General features: G+C 40.9%; 1 protein-coding gene across 3 annotated transcripts in view; it reads right to left on the bottom strand.

Moving 5' to 3' along the window:
* Window positions 1–23,897, bottom strand: part of sorcs2 (sortilin-related VPS10 domain containing receptor 2) — a 359,359-nt gene that overhangs the window by 4,763 nt on the left and 330,699 nt on the right. For all 3 annotated transcript variants that reach the window (XM_085267444.1, XM_085267445.1, XM_085267446.1), the window contains exons 14-24: window positions 13,984–14,091; window positions 8,679–8,799; window positions 8,349–8,482; window positions 6,367–6,486; window positions 6,047–6,218; window positions 5,780–5,966; window positions 5,248–5,381; window positions 3,569–3,692; window positions 710–822; window positions 301–423; window positions 61–160 (exon numbers count right to left, since the gene is read on the bottom strand). In XM_085267444.1, the coding sequence (XP_085123570.1) occupies window positions 61–160; window positions 301–423; window positions 710–822; window positions 3,569–3,692; window positions 5,248–5,381; window positions 5,780–5,966; window positions 6,047–6,218; window positions 6,367–6,486; window positions 8,349–8,482; window positions 8,679–8,799; window positions 13,984–14,091 (1,436 nt within the window). The remainder of the gene's footprint in view (window positions 1–60; window positions 161–300; window positions 424–709; window positions 823–3,568; window positions 3,693–5,247; window positions 5,382–5,779; window positions 5,967–6,046; window positions 6,219–6,366; window positions 6,487–8,348; window positions 8,483–8,678; window positions 8,800–13,983; window positions 14,092–23,897) is intronic.

Here is a 23,897-nt window from a genome sequence, read left to right as displayed (position 1 = left end):
TACATTTACAAACTTCACTTAATATGTACTGAAGTGCAAAATACATGTACCAAAATATACCTGCATTTGGGTCAGCTAGCATCACGAGCACCTGTAGGCCTCCTCGTATCACAAAGCTGACGTTGTTGTCGTTGAAGACCTGAATGATGGCTGGAATACGCTAAAGATGAGATTAAGTGTATTAAATGTAACTGATGTTACTTATAAAAAACAAACTTGCTAGTCTGTGTCTCCACAGAGTAAAACATGCCACCACCCGTGTTCAGGCATTGGATATGTTTATTATCAGTGATCACATACCTTATCTACAAACAAGCTTCTCTTGGCTGGTTTGGTGTCCAGTGGGAGAACATACAGGTTGGCAGAGGTGGGGAGACCTGGTTTGACCACAGTAACTAGGGAATTCTGAGGTACACCTGTAATCTGGGGCCACAAGATGAAAATGCCAGTCATGTCTTAAATCTGCACTAATCCAATAACTGTATAATTCATATCCTACAGTGTTTAGTGTTAATCAGCAAAGGTTAGCATGCTAACTATGATTATATTATTATTATGTGATTATAACATGGACTATCATTATCTAACAGTAATACTTTTATGTTTTGTATTTTTATAGGAGTACCAGACATTAGACTGGACTGTGCGCTATGAAAAGACAAGAAGTTAGGTTGCGTGACACTACCATCCATTCTCTTTAAAGACCTACCTTAGCCAGTATTTTGGTGACCACCTGGCCAATGTCATCTCTCCACTCTGGGATATTTGGATTGAATCTGTCTAGGTTTCTGCTGAAGCTCAGAGGGATGACTTGGAAGTTATCTGCAGGAGCAGTCAACAAGCATCATGGCTATGATTTAAATTGATCAAATAAAACCTAAAATATTATTTTAGCAAATAAATAAAATTAAAAAGAAATTGCAAATACCTACACATTACGCTGTTTGGACTGATGTGTAACACCTTGGTGGGAACATATGTGGTAAAGAAATCAGTCTGCCTATCCATATGTGTATTTTTTTGCATGAACTAATAGAAGTAGTGTAGCTTGTTGAGAAGCAGCATTTCAAATATGTATAAAACTGTGTACAAAAATCACAAAATAATTTGAGCAACATAATGAAACCAAAGCAAAAAGCTAGTTAAAATGTACTTGAGTTCAGACAGTAAAAAAATCCGAGTTAAACTAAAATAAACTCCCTCTATCTTCAAATATTAAAGCTTGCTTATAAATAAAACAAGCACATCTCTTTGTCAAATGAATTCTAACTTGCTAACTCTGATACACCAGCAATAAAATCATGAGATCATACAATATTTTCCAAAGATGGAAAAATGTCAATTCAATTTTATTTGTACAGCGCCAAATCTCAACAACAGTCACCTCAAGGCGTTTTATATTGTAAGGCAGACCCTACAATAACAGGCAGCAAATTTGTCTCTGTTTGTCTCAGTGACTCTTAGACCAGGAATAGCTTTTAAGTTTTGACTTTACTATCCGAACTCTGACTGAAAAATTTAAGAATGTTGAAAGCTCACTCTCAACAGTAGAAGCCGAGATGTGGTTGAAAGCTATGAGAAAAAGCCTACAGTAGGACAAAGATCTGAATTCAATTTTTTTCAGATTTTTCTTAACTACCTTATCCAAAAGAAAGAATGAACATGTGCATTAAATTTAAGCTAACAGCATTGTTTATGTTAGCAAGAATGAATGACCTCTCTGCACTGAAACATACTTGTTATTACAGTTTTTCTCGATTGCTTAAACACTATCTTTTGAACTCAAATTTCAAAACCATAATGCTATTTTTCAAAAAGCACACCCATTTCCCTGAACTATAAACACAGGGGAATTTAGTGCAGGGAAATACCCTGCTTTAATACATGAGTCAGATTTGGTGAACTGTTATTGGAAAACTGTACACACAAATCCCTTTGATTTTCAGTGCTTACGCCATGTAGTCATTTTGAAAGCACTAGCATTCAATGATGTTGACTTAAGTCAGCACAGCTTGAACTCAATTAGTGGAAACACTAAGAGTCAAAATGTATCACACACCAATCAGAAACTTTGAGGGCCAAAGTCAGCTCATCCGGGTCTGAAAGGTCGAGGAGGAGGAGGCGAAGGAGGTCTAGGACATCAGGGAAGAGGAGGTGGAGGAGGAGGAGGCAGAGGAGAAGGAGGTCTAGGACAACAGCGACAAGGAAGGGGAAGAGCTAGGGCAAGGAGACAAGCGGTCTTGGATGAATTTCGAGCCACTTTAGTTGACTGTGTCCTTGTTTATGGTATGACTATGAGGGAGGCTGGGCAACGAGTACAGCCAAATTTGAGTCGCTTCACTGTTGCCTCCATCATCAGAACCTTCAGGGAGGAAAACAGGTAGGTGTAAGACTGTTCTGTACAGTAACTTCAGTAACTTTTGAGTTACTGAACTCAAGTTTTTTGAGTTTCAGTATGTTTCCATTTTTGTCCTGAAAAAGGTTATTTGACAGTTACAGTAAATGAGTGCTTCTATTTTTTTGTAGGACACAGAGGGGACCACCTGGTGGAGGCCGGTTAAATTGTCAGAGGAGCAAGAGAGGGAGCTTGTAAACATGGAAGATGCCACTAATGTAATCCCCCTGCGAGGAGGAGATTGATTGAGGATGATCATAATTTTCGAGGGATAAATGCCATTAGCCTCTCCATATTGACCACATCCTCCGAAAGAACCAATTCCAGATGAAACTGGCATAGATTGGTTCTTTTGAATGATAGTCTGAAAGAGTGAAAAACCAACAAGTGAGTTCTGATATTGTATGAAGTATTGTGTTACATCACAGCATGATAGTTTATGCTGCCATTTGTGCACTCTTAAACTGTGGTTCAGGGTAACTCTATTGTGTTAGTCAGGTTTTAACCTGACCAAAAGGAGACGCATTGGTTGTGTCTTTTGTCTTCATCATGTGAAAAGGTTTTTGAGGGGAAGAACCACAAGCAACATGACTTGCCAGTTCTGGAAATATTGTTTTTAATTTATTGCACCAATGTGTAAGACTATGTTGTAGTGTGTGTGTTTGAGGCCTTGTGTGTTATGTCTGTGGGCAAAATTAGTTTTTTCAGCAAGTGAATGGTTTTGAGTGTAGAGCTTCATTTTGACCTGAAAATACGATGTTTGGGAAATTGGGTGAGACGTTATGGATTTGTGTTTACTGTTTTGAGAATACGAGGCATAGTTTCGAGAAATGTGTTTAACCACTCGAAAAAAATACTGTAATCTCTGGCTCACTTCCACAACATGTCTTTGATCCTGTCCTCCTTCTCTCTCCCCAACCAATCGTGGCAGATAACCGCCCCACCCTGAGCTTGCTCGTAGGGGGTCATATGGGGTTGGGTTTTTCTGACAATAGTGCCTTGAAATGACTGTTGTTGTGATTTGCCGCTGTATAAATAAAATTGAATTGAAGAATTGAATTAAAATGAATATTGTAATTCTATTTTGGCCAACAGACAAATGTAACTTTCTCAGAACCTTTGATATAATAACCTCTTTCTCTTCACCTCTTAGCACATACAAACATACGTTACCGTAAACTCGGACAGTTCTTGTGTCCTGCACCATGGATCGGCTGTTTGTGGCCTGTACCGTGACTGAGACTTTGCCTGTTCCTGGGAAACGAGTCAGAAGGTTGTTCTGCAGAGTCAGGATGGGCTGCAGGAAAAATTCACAGTATTAGTGATAAAAACATGTGGAACATCTGGAAAAACAAAAAAATGGAGGTCTGGAGGTCAGAAATATTCAGAACATTTTTGGGTTTATTTAATAAACCTATGCAATATGAAACCTGCTGTGCATAATAAATTTTGAGACTATTTTAATTCATTGCTATAGTCACTGGGCCACAAATTTGCTCATAGCTTAAATTAAAATTGGTATTGCAATTGTTCCAAGCGAGGAACCCTAACAAGAAACCCCCCATATTGTACTCTGGGTCCAGCAACCAATAGCAAGAAGGCAGTGCACAATGTAACTAGTTAATACTTAGCAGCTACACAAATTTTGGTCTCTTTGTCACTGTAAAAAGAAACTGAAAAGTTTATACATATCAGAACATAATAAAAATCATCTGTTCTTTACCAGGTCTTAAAATTAAATAAATAAAACTTCAGGCAAAGTACAAAACATTTCCTATAATGCTGTGTCATTGTTTATTGAACAAAACCTTATCCAAAATGCACAATCAGAGTGTCAAATTTAAGTACACCCTTACTAGTTCCTTGGGAATTAAAAAGATAAGTAGCCACGGGGGGCTGCAAATTAAATGCACGTCATTAATTTAATTCGGGAACCCAACCACGGCCACAAAATCAGATTTTTTTGGCAGTTTTCTGGTCTGGAGGAAGAAGTGGAATAAATTCAAGACATTCTTCCTAGTAGTAGAGATCTTGGGAAATTCACCCCAAGGTTACAGTGCAATGCTCAGAGAAAGTGCAAAAACCACCAAAACAACCAACCAAGCAAAAAAACAATCCAAGAACTACATCTCAGACTCTACAGGCCTCAGCTACCATGTTAAATTCAAGATTTAGAAAAAGACTGAACAAGTACAGTGTGTCTGGAAGGGTTCCCAGGAGAAAGCCTCTTTCTAGAAAGAACACAGCAGCACTCATTATCTTTGCAAAATTTTATCTGAACAAACTACAACACTTCAGCAACTGTGTTTTTTGGACATATGTGACTAAAGTGCATATGTTTGGCCATAATGCATAATACATAAAAACCAAACATTTCAGCACAAACACCTCATACCAATTGTCAAACCCAGTTGACAATTAGGTGATTCTTTGGGCTCATTATACAGCAACTTGGCTTAGGCACCATGTAGTCTGCTGCTGCTATTATTTATTATTGTTTGCTGGGTTTTTTGTTGTTGCTACGGTATTTAAACGTAGAATGGGAGGCAGAGCCTTCAGCTTGCAGGTCCCTCTTCTATGGAACCAGCTCTCAGTTTAGATCAGTCTTAGAGATTTCTTTTTTTGATGAAGTTTTAGTTTAGTTTCCAGCATCAGGCCTAAAGTGCTGGGGAGTGCTTCTCATGACACACTGTTTCTTCCTCTTAATCACCACTTTTCACGTTTGTTTGTACACCACTCTGTATTCAATCCTTAGTTACTTAGCTGAACTAACGCAATTTTAATGGAATTCCACAGATTTTACAGTTAGAAATGAATTTATAAATGAATGACAATTGAAGTTTTTCCTTTACCTGCATGCTGTCTCCTATCCACCAGTAAAAGACAGTCAGGTTGGCCTCACTGGGAAGGACAGTAGCAGTGAGATTGACCTCATGGTTTCTCCCAGCAATGGGAACCACTTCTAGGTGTACTTCCTGTAGTGGGGCTACAAGAAATGAAATTCTATTAAAATAATAAGAAAGGGTCAGACTCTACAGGCCTCAGCTACCATGTTAAATATTAAAGTTCGTGTCAGTAGAATTAGAACATTTCTAACTGACAAATAAGAAGTGAAAAATGAAGTGAGATTCAGAACGGTCTCCACCATATTTGGCAAAGCTAGACAGATATGAGAGGAGCGAACCAACTGGCAAAAGATGATTTCATCACGTTTTTTCCCTGCTAGGTATTAATAGAAATTCAGGACAAATGAGTATAGATGTTTGTGACAGGCAGTGTGAGCTTCAGTGATGAGACATCAGCAAAAACTCCACCTCCAAGAAAGAAAATACATTTTAGAGGCTGTCTAATTAAAAGACAAGGAAGTTCACCAGGAAACCCAACCTGTGACCTGGATGTACATGGTAGCCTCATCGTGTCCAGCCATATTCTCAGCCTTCACTTTGACCTTGTAAATGCCTGGATTTTCATAACGGTGCTGGATGGGTTCATCAGTCACAGTCAGGTTCTGGTAAATTGTCCGTACCCCATCACCAAGATCCACCTGATACTTGGTGCTGCTGGTGTCACCCTGTTAAAGAAAGATAATGTTCAACAAACTGAAACTGAATAAATGAGGAAAAAGTAAAAAGAAAACAACTTTTGTCCTACCTGCTCCTGGTGGACAGTGAATGTGATGTCATCCCCAGGTGCCACAGCCAGCATCTGCCCTTTTATGCCAACTCGTAATCCTTTAGGCGCGAGCAGGGGGCAGCTGTGCTTTTTAGAGCTCTGCTGCTTGTTTGGCTCCCCTTCACATGAGTTAGATATCATCTTCCTGTAGCTGAAACACAGCAGAGGACAGAGTGTGAAGTCAGGCGTGCACTCTTACTGAAAGCAAGATTAGAGAGTGAATAACAATGCTGGTAGGTGTGAACTTGAGACAGAGCTGGAGCTGGGTTGGAGAAAACGTAAAATCAACAAGAACAGACCCAGTGCTGGACATGTAGGTCTGTCCTAGGTGGCAGTCTTCAGGTGGTGAATCTGGATCATACCAGAAGTCAGCAATGCAGCGGTCAGTTTCCATGTGTGATTGCTCGAATCCATAATCACTACAAAGACATTTCAGCATCATAAAAATTAATAACTGTTCACTAAGCAAGAAAGTTATGCTGGTCTGAGCAAATACTTGAAAAAGTAAAGGCCTCAAAGATAACACAGCATGAAGTACAGGGTGGGCCATTTATATGGATACACCGTAATAACATGGGAATGGTTGGTGATATTAAAGTCCTGTTTGTGGCACATTAGTATATGTGAAGGGGCAAACTCCTCGAGGTGGGTGGTGACCATGGTGGCCATTTAGAAGTCGGCCATCTTGGATACAACTTTTGTTTTTTCAATAGGCCATGTGACACATCAAACTTATTGGTAATGTCACAAGAAAAACAATGGTGTGCTTGGTTTCCACGTAACTTTATTCTTTCATGAGTTATTTACAAGTTTCTCTTTGTTCACAGTCATTGACATGTCGAAGAGGTTAACACGTGAGGAGCGGATCGAAATTGTGTTGATATCTGGTGAACGCAGTAACCGGGTCATTGCAGCAGATTTCAATGCAAGACACCCTACGGGACCACCCATCTCCCATGCTACAGTCAGCAAACTGCTTGCTAAGTTTCGTGATTTTTGCCAAAATGTGGACGCAAGCAAACTGTTACTAATGAAGAAACATCAGTGGCTGTCCTAGCTTCATTCAGCAAGAGCCCACAGCGTAGCACTCGCCGCATCTCACTGGAGAGTGGCATTAGTTGAACATCCCTTCGGCGGATATTAGCTTCTCACAAACGGCACCCTTACAAAATCCAGCTACTGCAGCATCTCAACGAGGATGACCCAGATCGGCGCACAGAATTTGCAGAATGGGCAAAACAAAAACTGGAACAGGACCCTCAGTTCACGCAGAAGATTTTGTTCAGAGATGAGGCAAACTTTTATGTGAATGGTGAAGTTAACAAACAAAACCACCCCTATTGGTCTGACACTAACCCATATTGGATGGATCCCTCCAAGACTGTTGGACCAACAAAAGTGATGGTTTGGTGTGGTATATGGGGTACAACGATAGTGGGTCCATTCTTCATCAATGGAAACCTCAAGGCCACTGGATATTTGAAATTGCTACATGATGATGTGTTTCCCTCTTTGTGCACTGAAGCTGGCATGTTCCCTGAGTTTTTCCAGCAAGATGGTGCTCCACCACATTATGGGTGCCAGGTCCGAGCATTCCTAGATGAACAGTTTCCTGGAAAGTGGATTGGTCGTGGTGGCCCGAAGGTCTCCCGATCTGACCCCCTTAGACTTTTATCTTTGGCGCCATCTGAAGGCAATTGTCTATGGTGTGAAGATACGAGATGTGAAGCACCTGAAACTACGGATACTGGATGCCTGTGCTGGCATTTCTCCTGTGGTGTTGCTATCAGTGTGTGAAAAGTGGGAGAAGAAGGTTGCATTGACAATCTAACACAATGCAGCACATTGAACACATTTTATAAGTGGTCAGAAACTTGTAAGTAACTCATGAAAGAATAAAGTTACATTGAAACCAAGCACACCATTGTTTTTCTTGTGACATTACCAATAAGTTTGATGTGTCACATGGCCGTCTTCCTATTGAAAAAACAAAAGTTGTATCCAAGATGGCCGACTTCTAAACGGCCACCATGGTCACCACCCATCTTGAGGAGTTTGCCACCTCACATATACTAATGTGCCACAAACAGGACTTTAATATCACCAACCATTCCCATGTTATTATGGTGTTTTCCATATAAATGGCCCACCCTGTAGTGTGCACAGTGTCCTTTATTTGCATTTATAAACAATACATTTGCTTTTGTTTCCGCATTCTACTTTCAGATACAATAATAGAGGAAATATGATGTAATCTGAAACCAGTTCAGTGCATATTTACCAGTTGTAGTCTTTCTCAGTACACTGGCAGGGTTTGTTGGTCAGAGCTGATGTGTAGCTTTTTCCTTTTATGCAGAATGCAGTGTCCTTCCTCTTCCTGAACGTCCGCTCCTGGCCCATAATGCACTTTTCCTCCTAAGGGTGATAAAATCCATGTGCACACTCTGTAGCCACTTATATGTTTGTACAATCTGATACAACCAAACACAGCTCGAGAGCCATGACCTTAGAAATAGATAATTTCCCTTGGAAACTTCAAAAAGCTAGAATCTATAACACAGCTTAAATCATGTGAATGTGCTGCATCTCTGTGTGAGTCCGTGTGCATTACCTTCTGATCTGTGAACTGCCAGGAGTCATAATCAGACTCAGTGCACTGACGGGGAAAAGACTGCCTAAAGTCCACTTTCACCAGCTCCCAGTCTGACCTATAGCTGATGTGGCCAAACACACTGCAAGAAAACACACACACACACACACACACAGTATAACGAAAAAAGCCTTTTTTTGTCGGCACAAAGGAAAGTCTGAACATCAGGCTTTTTTCATTTTTTAGCATCAACACCTAAATGGTAAAGACAGGATATTTCCTTAATGTTCTGCTTGTTTGATAAAACATTAACAACGTTCTTGCTTCCAGCTGTTTGTTAGATTCTTTCCTCTGTGTTTCCTCAGAGTCACTGAGTTGCACTCACTTACACACCTGACACAAACAGCAGCAACTTCATTAATTATTCTAAGACTGGTAATTCACAACATGTGCTTTTCTAAAACACAGAGTGGCAGTTTTAAAATGTAAGTATTTATTTTACAGCATTATTGTGGCATTATTGTGTATGATGCAAGGGGCAACACTGAGATAATCTTTACCTAAACCATCTTGCAGCTTTACAAATGGATTGTATCTCTATTGGAAATGTAGCTCAAGTGATAAAGCCTTTTAGCAAAGTCACAGTTCCCCATCCTTTCCACTAGATGGTGGTGTTCTACAGGAAATCACAGGTGATGCGCCATATTCCCATTACTGAACTCAGCTGTTTAATCTGTGTGTGTCTGTTAGAACATTTTTAAGCATACTGATGTGACTCAAATCAGTCACTCTGACATATGTTATTGGCTTGCAATCACTTCGTTGGAGTGCCGCGCAAGCAAGACTAATGTTGTCTTTACCAGCGTCGTTAAAAGGTAGTGACAGATGTCTCGGCTGCAGATTCACATATGCTGATGTTCCACTTTTTACCTCTGTTGTTCTTCTTGCTCTTACTTGTTTGATTTGGTCAAATACGGATTATCCTGCTTCTTAAATTTGGAGGATTTTTAAAGCAATTATCTGATTTAAAATTATTCCATGCTGTGTGGTACAGACTGTCAAAAAAGTTTGGATTTCAGTTTTGCTAAGGTAAAATTTGAAGTCTTATTTAGTAACAATTAGCAGGATCTGTGCTAATATTAGCTGATAGCTTACGACATCACCCTCCTGATCAAATATGGTAACCTCTGACTCCAAAATAACGACATGGCAGCTGCCCAAAAATACTTATCTTGAGTCTTTAATCTAATAAGTAGCTACAAACTGTCTATCTTTGTATACAGTCTATGATCACAATACGCCAATTTCAAAATTCTGAAAACCACCTATGGAGGACAAGGAGAAGATCCTGCCTTAGTAATGTGGATGAACGCATGTTTAACATTTCCATCCGTGAGTCTTATCTAGATTTTGTAAACAACATTTTGCTGGGTCACTGCAAACCTTTCAGTGTACTTCAGTGTAAAAATGTTTATTGCTTTATTTGTGTATTAATTCCCACCAGCTGTGGAGTTAATTTAGTTATTTCTTTGTCTACTTTTGAATGGGCGCTCCAGAGCATTAACACTTCTGTTAGTGGACAAACAACAGTCCAATCAGCTCAGTGAACACAAATCAAAACTTATTACAGTTTTTTCTGATTGCTTAAGCACATTTTTTGTAACTATTGGCTAATTTTGCAAAACTCTTCACACAAATAAGAAAACCTGTCACCCAATAATCAAAACATTGTAGTTCTCTTGCAAAAGCAAACACAGCTGGATTAACTCTTCACACCTTCGTAAAAATGGTGTTTCCGTATCAAACAGTACACATAAGCCATCATCTACTAAGCACACAATGCGCCAACTGCACACTGATGGTATGAATACAAAACACATCTGGCTTTTGCTTTCTCTGCGCACAAGGTAGGCTATGTCAGTTTGAGCTCATACTTCTGTCATAGATCCATAAGCATAGAGGGATCCAAACTTCAAGTACTGGTGTTTATTCAAACACATCAAAACAAACACAAGTGTTCATTTCCAAGTATAGGATTATTTGCAATCGCCATAATGACTATATGGGTTACTTGGTCTGCAGTGAACATGCTTCCTCTGCCCCCAGCATCTGGTCATCTAGCAATTCTGTAAAGTAACAATTTCAGTATTTTTACATCAGTGGTATTGGTGTGTTTCTCATTGGCATATGGCAGTGCTACAAATCTTTGTGCGAAGTGACTGTACTAACCGATTCTCATTTCAAGATGTCCTTATGGTACTTGCTACAGTGTAGCGGCTCGAGTTAGGCTGGACCCGTTGGCCAGCTACCCTCAGGGTCATTCCACGGTTGATGACATGGTCCACTATTGTAGCTCTGATGTCATCAGCAATTCTATTTCTTACTCTTCCTACCCTTCCTCTCCCCCTTCCTCGTCTTCCTCTTGCTCCTCCTTGTCCTTGTCGTCCTCTTCATCCTACTTCTTCACCTCCACGTCCTCTTCCTCGGCCTCCTCTACTTCTCACTCTTTCTGCTCCCTCCATTGTACTCCGCACACACAGCTTACCTGTATTATAGTGCTTAGGCTGATTGCAAAGTGAACTAATTATCTAAAAAAGTTTTCACATGTGAAAGTGTGCCAGACAGTTGGCAAATTAGTGTTAATGATAGCCATACATGTGTATACTTTTGCTAGGAGTGTGTTGGAAATTTGGTAATTGAGTGTTGTGCAGTGAATTGTGCCTACAGTTTTGCAAAGTGTGTGTTACAAAATTGCAAACTGAGTGCAAAGCAGTTTTTGTGCTTTTAGTTTTGCAAACTCAGTGAGTGGTTTTGCTATAAGTCTGAATAGTTTTAGAGATTGTGCTACAGGAATCACAGTTAGGGTTTAAGCATTCAGAAAAAACTGTAAGAGCTCCCTTTGTTAAACAAACAGAGCTAAGTAGGAGAAAACACATGTTTGTACATTGTTTTCAGGAGAGTTTTGTTGCAGAATGTGATTAGATACAAACCAGTGATGTGGTTTTCTATTATGTTTCTTACAAGTGGTTTAGAAGCAGCAGAATGAGGTGATTTCATGATCTCACAAAGCAGTATGTGCAGTAGAAACCCGCCTGTGCTGTCCTGATATTTGACTGGGTGTTATTAGTATGAGTGGTGGACGAGCTCTACTCCCCACCTGTCCTTGGTGCTAAGTCACTGTTCAAAGACTTCATTACGGGATGGCAGCCTCCGCCATCAAAAATCGAAACTCCGTGGCAAGGATATAGACCCTGGCTAATCTATCAGACATGAGCTGCCCTCAACACCCTTCCTTGGCCGCCGACCCTATCTCGCTGGAGTCAGTTGGATGGCACATATATATGTGTGTGTGTGTGTGTGTGTGTGTGTGTGTGTGTGTGTGTGTGTGCGTCTGAGTGTGTCTCAGCCCAGAGGCTGTGTGCCTGACATCTCTGATAATGGTGAGTGAGCTTGAATGTTCGATCTCTCCTCCTCATGTGTGTGTGCCTGCGCGTGTATCTGTGCGTGTGTGTGACAATCTCTTTGCCCTTCTCAGCAGATTACTGCTAGGAGTGAGTCTTATCTGTGTGCCAAGGTCTGGAGTCTAAGATGATGTGACAAGTGTCACTCCTGCTAACTTAGAGATGGAGAGATTTGGAGAGAGCGAGTGAGAGAGAGAGAGAGAGCAAGCAAGAGAAGACAGACTTTACGCCTAAAAAGATATGAACGCCTGACATCTGCACCTAAAGCTACCTGCAGTTGATATTCAGTACTCATAGAGTGAGAAGCCAAAGAAATCGAAAACTGTAGTGGTACCAGTTTTCAAGAACAAAAGAGTTATAGTAATTACAGACTGATGAAGATGATAGCGATAAGCTATGAATCTGTTGATGGTAGATGTAATATTTTCTTTGAAAGTGCTGATCAGGAAGTACAGAAAAGGTCAGAAGGTTTTGCAAAATGCTTTTGAGGATTTCGAGAAACAATATGATAGGTTGCCAAACTCTATGCTACAGCATTAGGAAGTCAGGATTGGCAGAAATGTACGTGAGGCCAGGACATGAATGAGGACAGGGAGACAGGTGGAATTACAAACAGGTACTGGCTTTGACCCCCTTCTTGTTTACAACAGTGATAGACAAGCTGACAGATGCAATCAGGCAGGAGTCTTTGTGGATAAAGATGTTCACAGTTAACACTGTGATTGTGTAGGGAGGAGTAGGTGGGAGAGCCTGGAAAGGTGGAGGGATACGTTGGAGAGAAGAGGAGTGAAAGTCAGAAGAAGCAATGTGAATGAGAAAGAGTGACAATACAAGGAGCAGAGGTAGTGAAGATGGACAGTTTCAACTAATATGAGGCTGATGCTCAAATTTTTGTTGGGAGAGACCAAATGGACAGTATTAGAAATTAGTATATCAGAGAGACGGCTCAGGTTGAGTACTTTGAAGACAATGTTAGAGAGGCAAATAATGAGATAGTAAAGAGTTTGGACAAATAATGCTGTATATCAAGCTGCCAGGCAGAAGAAAATAAGAGCAATCACAGAGGAGGTCCATGGACCTAGTGAAGGAGGACAAGCAGAGCGTTAGTGTAAAAGATGAGGATGCAGGGGATATGGTGAGACAGAGGAAGGTGATTAGGCTGTGTTAGAGTGTAAAGGTTCTCAGGCCTTGGTTTAGCTCACTGGGATGAGCAGGCGCCCATAGGCCGTTTGGCTGAGAGTGGCAAATCCGAATCTGAATCCGACCCCTGTTCATACAATACTGTCTTTCAAGCTGTATATAAAGAAATGAGGGCTTATGGCTCAAGACTTATGCACAGCACCGTAGACGCTAACTAAGCTGCCTGTACTGCTGTACTAGTCTAAGCCTGCTCAGGATGCGTTCATAAATACTTAGCAGACTATGGGAGTAATATGTCAGCAGGTGAGTATGTAGGGGTCCTCTGCTCCCATCATTCTCTGCTTTAATGTGAAACTGAAGAGAAACTAGGTGCCACTCTCCAAAAAGGGGGACTGCTTTATTGGAAAAGAAAAATGAGCTCCTTTAAATGTACTCTATTACCCGGTAGACCTTTCAGACAACTTATTAAAAACGTATACGAGTACAGGAAGAGTTAAGGATACAATAAAAGGTAAATTGTAGGAGATGTAAGGTATTTAAATTCTTCTCCACAATGCTGAATAGATATGGAATATGAGAGAATATATTGTCAGCTACATAAAGGAAAGTTTGAATTTGTATTTTTTTAAAAGGCACCTAAAATTTCAGACCCTTTTCAGTTAATTTAACTGAACAGTGTGTTTTATCATTCTGGCAGAAGCACTGAAATTGAAATTTTCACTCACGTCATGACCAGGGTCTCATCTCCTGGCTCACTCAGAAGTCCATCGACGAACACGGAGGTGCTTGTAAAGTTGTGAATGTTCCACGTCCGTCCTTCATCAATACTGAACCTGTGGGAAAGGATGAAGTGTTCAGAATCACCAAGACAGAAGCAGAGTCTCATGAAACTGTCTTCAGATATAACAAAAGAGCCTTGCCCTGATGTCAGCAAATGAAATCTTAAATAACAATCAAAAGACTAGAAATCAACATTAGACTTATCATTTGGTACTTCTAATGTTGATTTCATTTGGTACTTAATGAATTTAGATTATGTTGCCCTTTATACTGTCTGTCTAAAACCTGCGTGATTAGCACAACTAGCTAAATGCTGAATACCTAGTGCATCCTAGAAAACTGGTGTATCCACTTCATGGTGTAATTTCAGTTTATTTTCAGTACAGTTTCTCACATTGTCCCTCTGTTTGGTTCAGAAAGCTATCAGATGTTAAGGTAACTTTTTCAGCTCATAGCTAGCTTGTAGCTATTGTTTGCCATTGTTTACGGGCCTGGCAGACTCACTGAAATTATTAGTTCTTTAAACCAACTGCAATATGGATAAAATTATTTATCAGATACTAAATTTTATGTACCGTTAGAATCAATACAGAGCACATGTACTGTTTTATATTTGAAATGTAGCTCTGTTAAAACATTTCTGAATTAAAAGTATTATTGTCTTTTGAGATAAAAACAACTAAGATTTGTGTAATTCATTTTTGAAAGTAATCGCATAAAATTTTGGCAAAGCCATGGAAATATGGTTATGATCAACTACCTAACATTCATATTAGGTCAAACAATACTTTGTTTGCAGAGTCTTGACATGTTTTCTATGTGGGATAAATGGTAAATGGTAAATGGCCTGTATTTGTATAGCACTTTACTTGTCCCTAAGGACCCCAAAGCGCTTTACATATCCAGTCATCCACCCATTCACACACACATTCACACACTGGATACTGCACACATTCTTACCAACAAAATGCTTATTTTATCCCATTCTGTTGGTTTTTGTCTTTTGCCCTTCTCCCCCGTCCCTCTTCTCAGCTGTTTCTCTTTCCCTCTTTCTTTCTCCCCTTCTTTCCCCCAGTCAAGTCTGTCCCATATTCAGTAAGTGAAAATAAAATAAACAATAAAAGGTGAATCAAATGGACCATTACGGCAAGGTCAATTTGGTAAAGTAAATCCGTTGGGCATCTTTCTTTGCCTTTAGACAACAATTCTGATGGCAAAAGAGCCAAACGGGACAGGCAAAAAAAAAAAAAAACATACAAAAAGTGATTGCAAAATGTTTGATATTCTAAACATGGGAGCAGCTAGGTGCTTTCCATAGCTATGGTCTTTCACCAGAATTATCTTAGTGAGATAATAAGGTGGCTGTTAGCTTAGGAGGCAGAGCAGATCATCTGCTAGTCAGAAGGTTGGTTCTTTAATCCAAGGCTGCCAGACAAGATACTGAATCACACAATGAGTGAGGAGTTTGAACTTTAGATTAAAAAAAACCCCCAAAAGCTTATGCAGTAGAAAACTGTTCAATTTAAAACTGGTTAATATGAGATGAGGGTGTACCTTTTGATTTCCTTCATGTTCACTTCAATTCAATTTTATCTATATAGGGTTATAGACAACAATAGTTGCCTCAAGGCATGCCATGTTGTAAAAACCCTACAATAATAGATACCCCCTCATAAGCAAACTCTTGTGACAGTGGGACAGAAAACTCAATTTTTAACAGAATGAAATATACGTTTTCAACAGATATTTTTAGTAGGTTAAATGAAACATCATTCTAAAGTCATGGAAATTCATTGGTAAAAATGTGTATAAGAACTGTGTAATTTGTTTTTTATAAGTAAAACTATGTAGTGCGAAAATGCACATACATAACAAAGTTGGATCACTGAAGTTGTCTATACATAGAAAATTGACAAAATACAGCATTCATTGCTAATTAAGTGCTTTTTATGCTTTTAGTCACAATGAGATCCTTTTTGTGAAACTCAAATGTCTGTTATTCAAGTTTTCTTTACTCCTGTCTAAAATGAGGTTTGTGAAGCAAGCAATAAGAGCCATCTGCCCAGCTTTATTTACTGTGCCGACAACTCATGCCATCAACAGTGGCAGCAGTACTGAATAAGTGTGACTGTGTGATGGAGAGGGATCAATGTTGAATCGAGCAGTGTGTGGCTCGCTCTGCGGGCTGTGTTTTAACGATGTCCTAACAAGGAGTGCAATAAGATAATCACTGGGTAAACAGGCACTGTGAAAGAAAAACAGAATGGATATACAAAGCCATCAAAGCTAGGCCTTGCTAGGCCTTTTTATGCGTCAAACAAAGGGTTCTCTAATCTAACAGTGTGTGAAGCCACTTTCCAAAGGCAGAATCAGTTACGTCTTGGGGCCTTTCAACTTTAATTCCTTAAAATTGATGAATCAAGGAGTACTGAGGTGTGAATGTAAGCAGGCTATGAATTTCACTCAGACTCTGTTCCTTCATTTCTACTCACTACTTCTTGTAACATCTGACGTGTACAACCAAGCGCAACATCATGAAAGACTTCTGACAGTTCAAGTTTTATTATCTACAGGACAAAGACACTAATGGGCACCACCAAGAGAGTTCTTGGCATTAGAACAAGAAAGCAGAATAAAACTGCCAAGGGGACGGTTCGTCCAAATTCCTTGCCTCTGAGTTTGGTCATTTGGATTAACTATAAAAACATTTGCCCTTCAAAGTGATCAGACAGCAGATCACAGGTAATTCGAGGCATGCTGAGACCCTAAAAGTCTTTCACCAGAATGATTTTGTTATTTATCAGTAATAATGGTATGAGTGATATGGATGAGTGAATAGTAAATGAGGCGCTAAAGGCTCTTTTAGACTTTGGTTCATTTGACCGAGGAAAGAAAAAAGACATTGCTATCTAACAAAACACATAGTTACATAAAATGAGGCATAACGCAGTGACTAGACAGGTTTAGTGCCATCATCCTGCATGATCAGTTCTTATCATAGTAACTAAATATGATATATATTTGAACTGCTTTTTGTCAGCTTTCTATACGTATAAATACGATCCCTAAAGACCATGGAAACTTTGACCAGATGGCAACTGATGATGGACTCGTTGAGCAATAATGCCTTTTTTCTCTTTTAGAGTTATTCTTTTTATAATAAAGAGCTTTATGTCTGTGAAGGTTCTCAGTCATCCAGGTCATTGTAGTCAAAGGAGCTTGCAAAGAAAAGCGTCCTAATTACTCCAAGTTTGTGTTCCAGAGGGTGATGGGAGTCAAAGAGGAGGTACTGGTCCGTGTGTGTGGGCTTCCGGTTCTATGTTAAGGTTGCCGTTCTCTTCAATGTGCACAGCGCAGTCCAGGAAAGGCAAACAGTCGTCCTTTGTGTCTTCCCTGGTGAACTTGATGTTTTAATCCACAGCGTTAATGTGCACAGTGAAGGATTCCACTTCTTGTGTCTTGATTTTGACCCAGGTGTCGTCTACATATCTGTACCAGTGGCTGGGTACTCTTCCTTTGAAAGAGCCAAGAGCCTTCCTTTCCACTTCTTCCATGTAAAGGTTGGCTACAATAGGTGACACGGGGGAGTCCATGGCACAGCCATGTTTTTGTCTGTAGAAGCCTTCGTTGTATTTGAAGTATGTTGTGGTAAGGCAGAGGTCTAACAGTGTGCAAATCTGATCGGGTGTGAAGTTGGTCCTGTCTTCCAAGGAGCTGTCTTCTTGTAGTCGTTTTCTGACAATCTCCACTCAAAAGGAAGCACTCAAAACGTGCGGCAATCCTAAATGGGCGTTCTTAAAGTCAGCAAAGAGGCACAGAAAAGAAGATCAGACACCAGCGAGGGAGGATAAGAAGGACAGACGCAACAACATTGTCATCCCCTATGTAGCCGGTGTATCAGAAAAACTCAGGAGAGTTTTCTCCAAGCATGACATCCTGGTGCATTTCAGACCCAGCAACACACTCAGACAAAAACTGGTTCACCCGAAAGACAAAACGCCAAAACACAGACTTAACAATGTGGTGTATGCTGTACAGTGCAGCGAGGAATGCCCAGACCTCTACATTGGAGAGACCAAACAGCCACTTCACAAGCGCATGGCACAACACAGAAGAGCCACCTCCACAGGACAAGACTCAGCAGTCCATCTGCATCTTAAGGATAAAGGACACTCTTTTGAGGATGCCAATGTTCACATTTTGGACAGAGAGGACAGATGGTTTGAAAGAGGAGTGAAAGAAGCCATCTATGTCCACTGTGAGCGACCATCTTTGAACAGAGGCGGTGGTTTACGACACCAACTGTCTGCCATCTATAATCCAGTTTTGAGTTCCCTCCCCAGACGCCTTAACGCCCACTCACATCCTGGGCCATCTGACCTCAGGAATTCGCATGATAAGGTGGGGCCAGGTTTCACAATGAGCTCACCCGAAACCCTGGCTGATTGGGACCCACACCCATTTTCACACCTTGGCTCAGGCGATTAAAAGATCATCAATCAGGGGGTCCTTTTGTCCATCTGTGGGGGGTTACTCCCACTAGGTTTAAATCTGGGACTCTCCCCCATTTAACCTTAGAACTGAAGAAGCTTCTCGGATGAGAGGTGAAACGTCTTCAAGCAACTTAAAGAAGTCCAGACGCTTTTCTTTGCAAGCTCCTTTGACAATAAAGAGCTATAATTATATCTGTGTGGCCTGGCTTAACCTCACAGAGACAAAGAAGCAAAGCTGATAAAAAACAATGGGTAGAAAGGAGAAAGACCCTCCTACTCTCCTGGCAGAGGTCTGAAGGATCTTCTAGGAATCACTCAACCATCCATATCTGTTGCTCTCTAAGGCTCTCAGTGTAAGTTACCACACCACCTTACCCCAGTAAGAAGAAAACCTCTTTTATTGTACAGAAAATCCAGGGTTAACCATGAAGTGAAAATTCTGCTCCCTCATTCACCAAACTAATTAATTATCTCGTTTCCATCTTTTAGTAATATGAACTGAGAAAAGTCAAGCGTGCAGCTGCCAAGATGCCACTTGCCACCAGTTTGGCCATATTTCAGAGCTGCAATATCACTGGAGTGCCCAAAAGCACAAGGTGTGCAATACTCAGAGACATGGCCAAGACGACCACCACTGAACAAGACACACAAGCTGAAACGTCAAGACTGGGCCAAGAAATATCTCAAGACTGGTTTTTCTAAGGTTTTATGGACTGATGAAATGAGAGTGAGTCTTGATGGGCCAGATGGATGGGCCCGTGGCTGGATTGGTAAAGGGCAGAGAGCTCCAGTCCGACTCAGACGCCAGCAAGGTGGAGGTGGAGTACTGGTTTGGGCTGGTATCATCAAAGATGAGCTTGTGGGGCCTTTTCGGGTTGAGGATGGAGTCAAGCTCAACTCCCAGTCCTACTGCCAGTTTCTGGAAGACACCTTCTTCAAGCAGTGGTACAGGAAGAAGTCTGCATCCTTCAAGAAAAACATGATTTTCATGCAGGACAATGCTCCATCACACGCGTCCAAGTACTCCACAGCGTGGCTGGCAAGAAAGGGTATAAAAGAAGAAAAACTAATGACATGGCCTCCTTGTTCACCTGATCTGAACCCCATTGAGAACCTGTGGTCCATCATCAAATGTGAGTTTTACAAGGAGGGAAAACAGTACACCTCTCTGAACAGTGTCTGGGAGGCTGTGGTTGCTGCTGCACGCAAGGTTGATGGTGAACAGATCAAAACACTGACAGAATCCATGGATGGCAGGCTTTTGAGTGTCCTTGCAAAGAAAGGTGGCTATGTTGGTCGCTGATTTGTTTTTGTTTTGTTTTTGAATGTCAGAAATGTATATTTGTGAATGTGGAGATGTTATATTGGTTTCACTGGTAAAAATAAATAATTGAAATGGGTATATATTTGTTTTTTGTTACGTGGCCTAATAATTATGCACAGTAATAGTCACCTGCACACACAGATATCCCCCTAAAATAGCTAAAACTAAAAACAAACTAAAAACTACTTCCAAAAACATTCAGCTTTGATATTAATGAGTTGTTTGGGTTCATTGAGAACATGGTTGTTGTTCAATAATAAAATTATTCCTCAAAAATACAACTTGCCTAATAATTCTGCACTCCCTGTATACAGGCAGTGTGCTAGGGAGTCTTCTCATTTCTCAGCCTGCTGCCTTTTCATAATTAGCTGATATGAATGCCTTTTGAGAGCTACAGAGTGTAAAAAAAAAACTCATTCAAGTTTGAGTGAGTGTATGAGGAGCTGGGGAATTATCGGAAATGATTTGAGGGAGTGTGTGTGTGTGTACAGTCACTTATAAAAGTCGAGATGCACTCTTCAAGTGTCTGTGAAATGGCATGGCTTTGATGCACACAGTTGTAGCTATCTTACCCCCGCTTGGGAACATGGTGTAATCATTTTGGAGAGTCAAAGGCACTACAGAATCTGGGAACAAGTCATATTTTCAGGATTTGGAAAGATAGTATGGAGTGTATAAATTTGGAGGACTTTATGAAGAAGCATTTCAGGTCAAGAACAGTTCTTAATATACAAGTACTGACAACCTACCCAGTCCTCCACCTATACTTGTTTACTAATATATTTTTCCTTTTCTTGCCATTATACACTTTTTTGTCATCTTTGCTTGCTGTGTGTGATAGGTTAAACCAGGCCACAGACTTACTGAAAGCTCTTTAATATAAAAGGAATACATTACCCCTAAAAGAAAAAAACAATCACATTACTTCCCTAATGTGAAGTAAAATAAAATATATTCCAGTTTTTACCACTAATGACTACCTTCTAAAGCAGTTAATAGGAGAAGTTCACATTAAACTATGAAGTATAATACCAAGGTTCAAAAGAAAACTTTCTAAGATTAAAAAAACAAACAATGGGACTGGACAAAATCATAATGTTGTCTCTCACATGTACACAGAAGAAATACTTATCCTCAAGAGTTTCACTTCTAGGTAAAAAAGGTTAATAATAAATCTTAATAGTGACGCTTATAAATACAACTTACACTTTCCAATACATTACTGTTCAGAAGTATGCCAGATGACATACAAAGCAGAAAAGACACCATTCAAAGGCTGACCATGAACTGCAGTGTCCCAGGTTTTAGGATCATTTTTCAGGGTGCACTGTATATGCAATTTATAGCACAGCAAAGTACTGTGGATATAGAGAAAGGCTGCATACTAATGTATAATGGATAAAAATGTGTTTTGTGTGTGGTATAAAAATGTTGTTGTTGATAATTCTTCATAATGCAATCAGTAATTTTGTTTATAAAGGGCAGTATTTTCCAACTTTTTGGAGCCACAGCACATATTTCACATTAGAAAAACCACACCACCAAACAAAAATGTAACAAAAAACATATTGATAATTTTCTTACGCGCACCAGGTATAGCGGAATTGGCTTGGTTTATCCTCAGTATACCTTTTTACGTTCTTCTGACCACTACTCAAACATTGATATAGGCGTTCTTATATATGCAGCTAGCATGCTGAAAAGGCAAGTGTTTTTAGTTGTCTCTAGGTCTCTGTTCTCCATACCTCATGAACACCTAATATGCATTACATGCATTACACCAAGTCAGCAAAATATTCAGATTCTTCACATTTCCAGGGCATTGAAAAGTGGAATGCTGTCAAAGCTGTTTGCCTTTCTGAATAATGCACAATCACCCCTTTGATATCTGGGTTTAGGCTATAGGAACGTGGGCCTGTCACTCCAAACTCTCCAGATGTTTACACCTGAAAAGAACCCCTTGCTGTCACTTTTAAATACAGTAGCCAACTTTAATTTTCTAACTTGTAGGTTTAATCATTTGCAGGGGCAATATTTTTACTTCAACCACATAACAAAGTATTTTTCAGAGCCTAAACCTAACCAGGTGTAGTGTTACTTAGACTATCAACAAAACATGAATGAAAACCAAAGGAAGCAAAGTTTAAATACACAGCTACAAAAAGGATACAAAATAAGATGTACTGCACTAATCCACTAATGCCAGTGCTGCTTCATCTATTATTCATGTGCACGATATTTCAGCAGTCAAGGCGCATATGGAAAGGGTATATCTGGCACCTCTCTAAAGACATTCGTATCAGAATGTCAACAGGCTGGCAGTAACTGATGCTTTGGGAGGGATCACCTAAAATAATATAGGAATATAGTCGCCGATCTCCGACTCACCCCAGAGATCTCCAGAACACCGGAGGCTGCCCACTCTCCCCGGCTGGGCGGAAGTGCACGCAGACGGCGCCGAGATCGTAAACAAAGGCGAGGTAGGCGCGGAGGGCTACGGGCTAAGCTAAAGCTAACACCACACCGGCTGCCTTTACCCAGTATTTTTCTCGCCAATGTCCGTTCTCTGGCAAACAAAATGGATGAGATACGGCTCTCCATCACTAACAACAGACGGATTATGGACTCAAATGTCATGTTTTTCACCGAAACATGGCTGAACAACAGCTGCCCGGACAATGCTATCGAGTTAGCAGGACGCCACACACACCGAGCCGACAGGCTAGCAGATGACTCCGGCAAGACCAGAGGTGGAGGTTTGTGCATTTATATTAACAATGCTTGGTGCATGAACTCCACTACTACTGAGAGTCACTGCTCACCTAATGCGGAGTTTTTAATGGTCAAATGCAGACCTTATTATCTCCCCAGAGAATTCACTTCGATCATACTCACTGCCGTGTATATACCCCCCGACGCTAATGCTAGGTTGGCCATGAAAGAACTTTCTGCAGCCATTAACAAACACCAGAATAAACACCCCGAGGCTGCTTTTATTGTTGCTGGCGACTTCAACCACACCAACTTAAAGACAGTCCTCCCCAGATTCCACCAACATGTCTCCTGCCACACCAGAGGAGACAAGACTTTAGACCATGTGTATTCCAACCTGGCTGGAGCCTACAAAGCCACACCCCTCCCCCACATTGGACAATCGGACCATCTCTCCCTGTTCCTCACACCTCGGTATTCACCACTCATCCAACTTGTGAAACCTGCTGTGAGGACAATTAAAGTGTGGCCAGAGGGGACAGACGCAGTGCTCCAGGACAGATTTAAAAACACAGACTGGAATATGTTCACCCACACAGACCTGGACCAGTACGCCTCATCTGTACTGGATTACATCTCCAAAACCACAGACAGTGTCACCACCCAGAAACGGATCACCATGTACCCCAACCGGGATGTTCGTCTCCTCCTGAAGGCCCGCAACACTGCCTTTAGGTCAGGAGATGCACACGCCTACAGTACAGCCAGGGCTAATCTAAAGAAGGGCATCAAAAAAGCCAAACACCATTACAAAAAGAAGGTAGAAGAACACTTCTCCAACTCCAACCCCCGACGCATGTGGCAAGGACTCCAGACCATCACAGACTACAGGACCACCAAACCCTCTCCCGCATCCTCTGATGTCTCCTTCCTAAACGAGCTCAACAACTTTTATGCTCGTTTTGAGCGAGGGAACCCCACAACCACAACCAAAGCAGACATGACGCCAGACCACCAACCTATGACTCTCTCCCCCACCGATGTAGGAGCGGTGCTGAGCAGGATCAATGTCCACAAGGCTGCAGGCCCTGATGGCATCCCCGGGCGTGTTCTCAGAGCGTGTTCTGGGGAGCTTGCAGGAGTGATCACAGACATATTCAATCTGTCCTTGGCCCACGCTGTGGTACCGGCCTGCTTCAAATCCACCTCCATCGTCCCGATACCCAAAAACTCCAACCCATCTTGCCTCAATGATTACCGCCCAGTAGCACTCACCCCCATCATCACTAATCTTGCCTCAATGATTACCGCCCAGTAGCACTCACCCCCA

This window comes from Mchenga conophoros, linkage group LG3, assembly GCF_057382185.1.
Source record: "Mchenga conophoros isolate Kocher_MC1m ecotype Shallow Benthic linkage group LG3, M_conophoros_male_GT1.1, whole genome shotgun sequence".
Taxonomy (NCBI): domain Eukaryota; kingdom Metazoa; phylum Chordata; class Actinopteri; order Cichliformes; family Cichlidae; genus Mchenga; species Mchenga conophoros.
The sequence above is the reverse complement of the archived record's forward strand: the minus strand, read 5'-3'. Positions and strand labels throughout refer to the sequence as shown.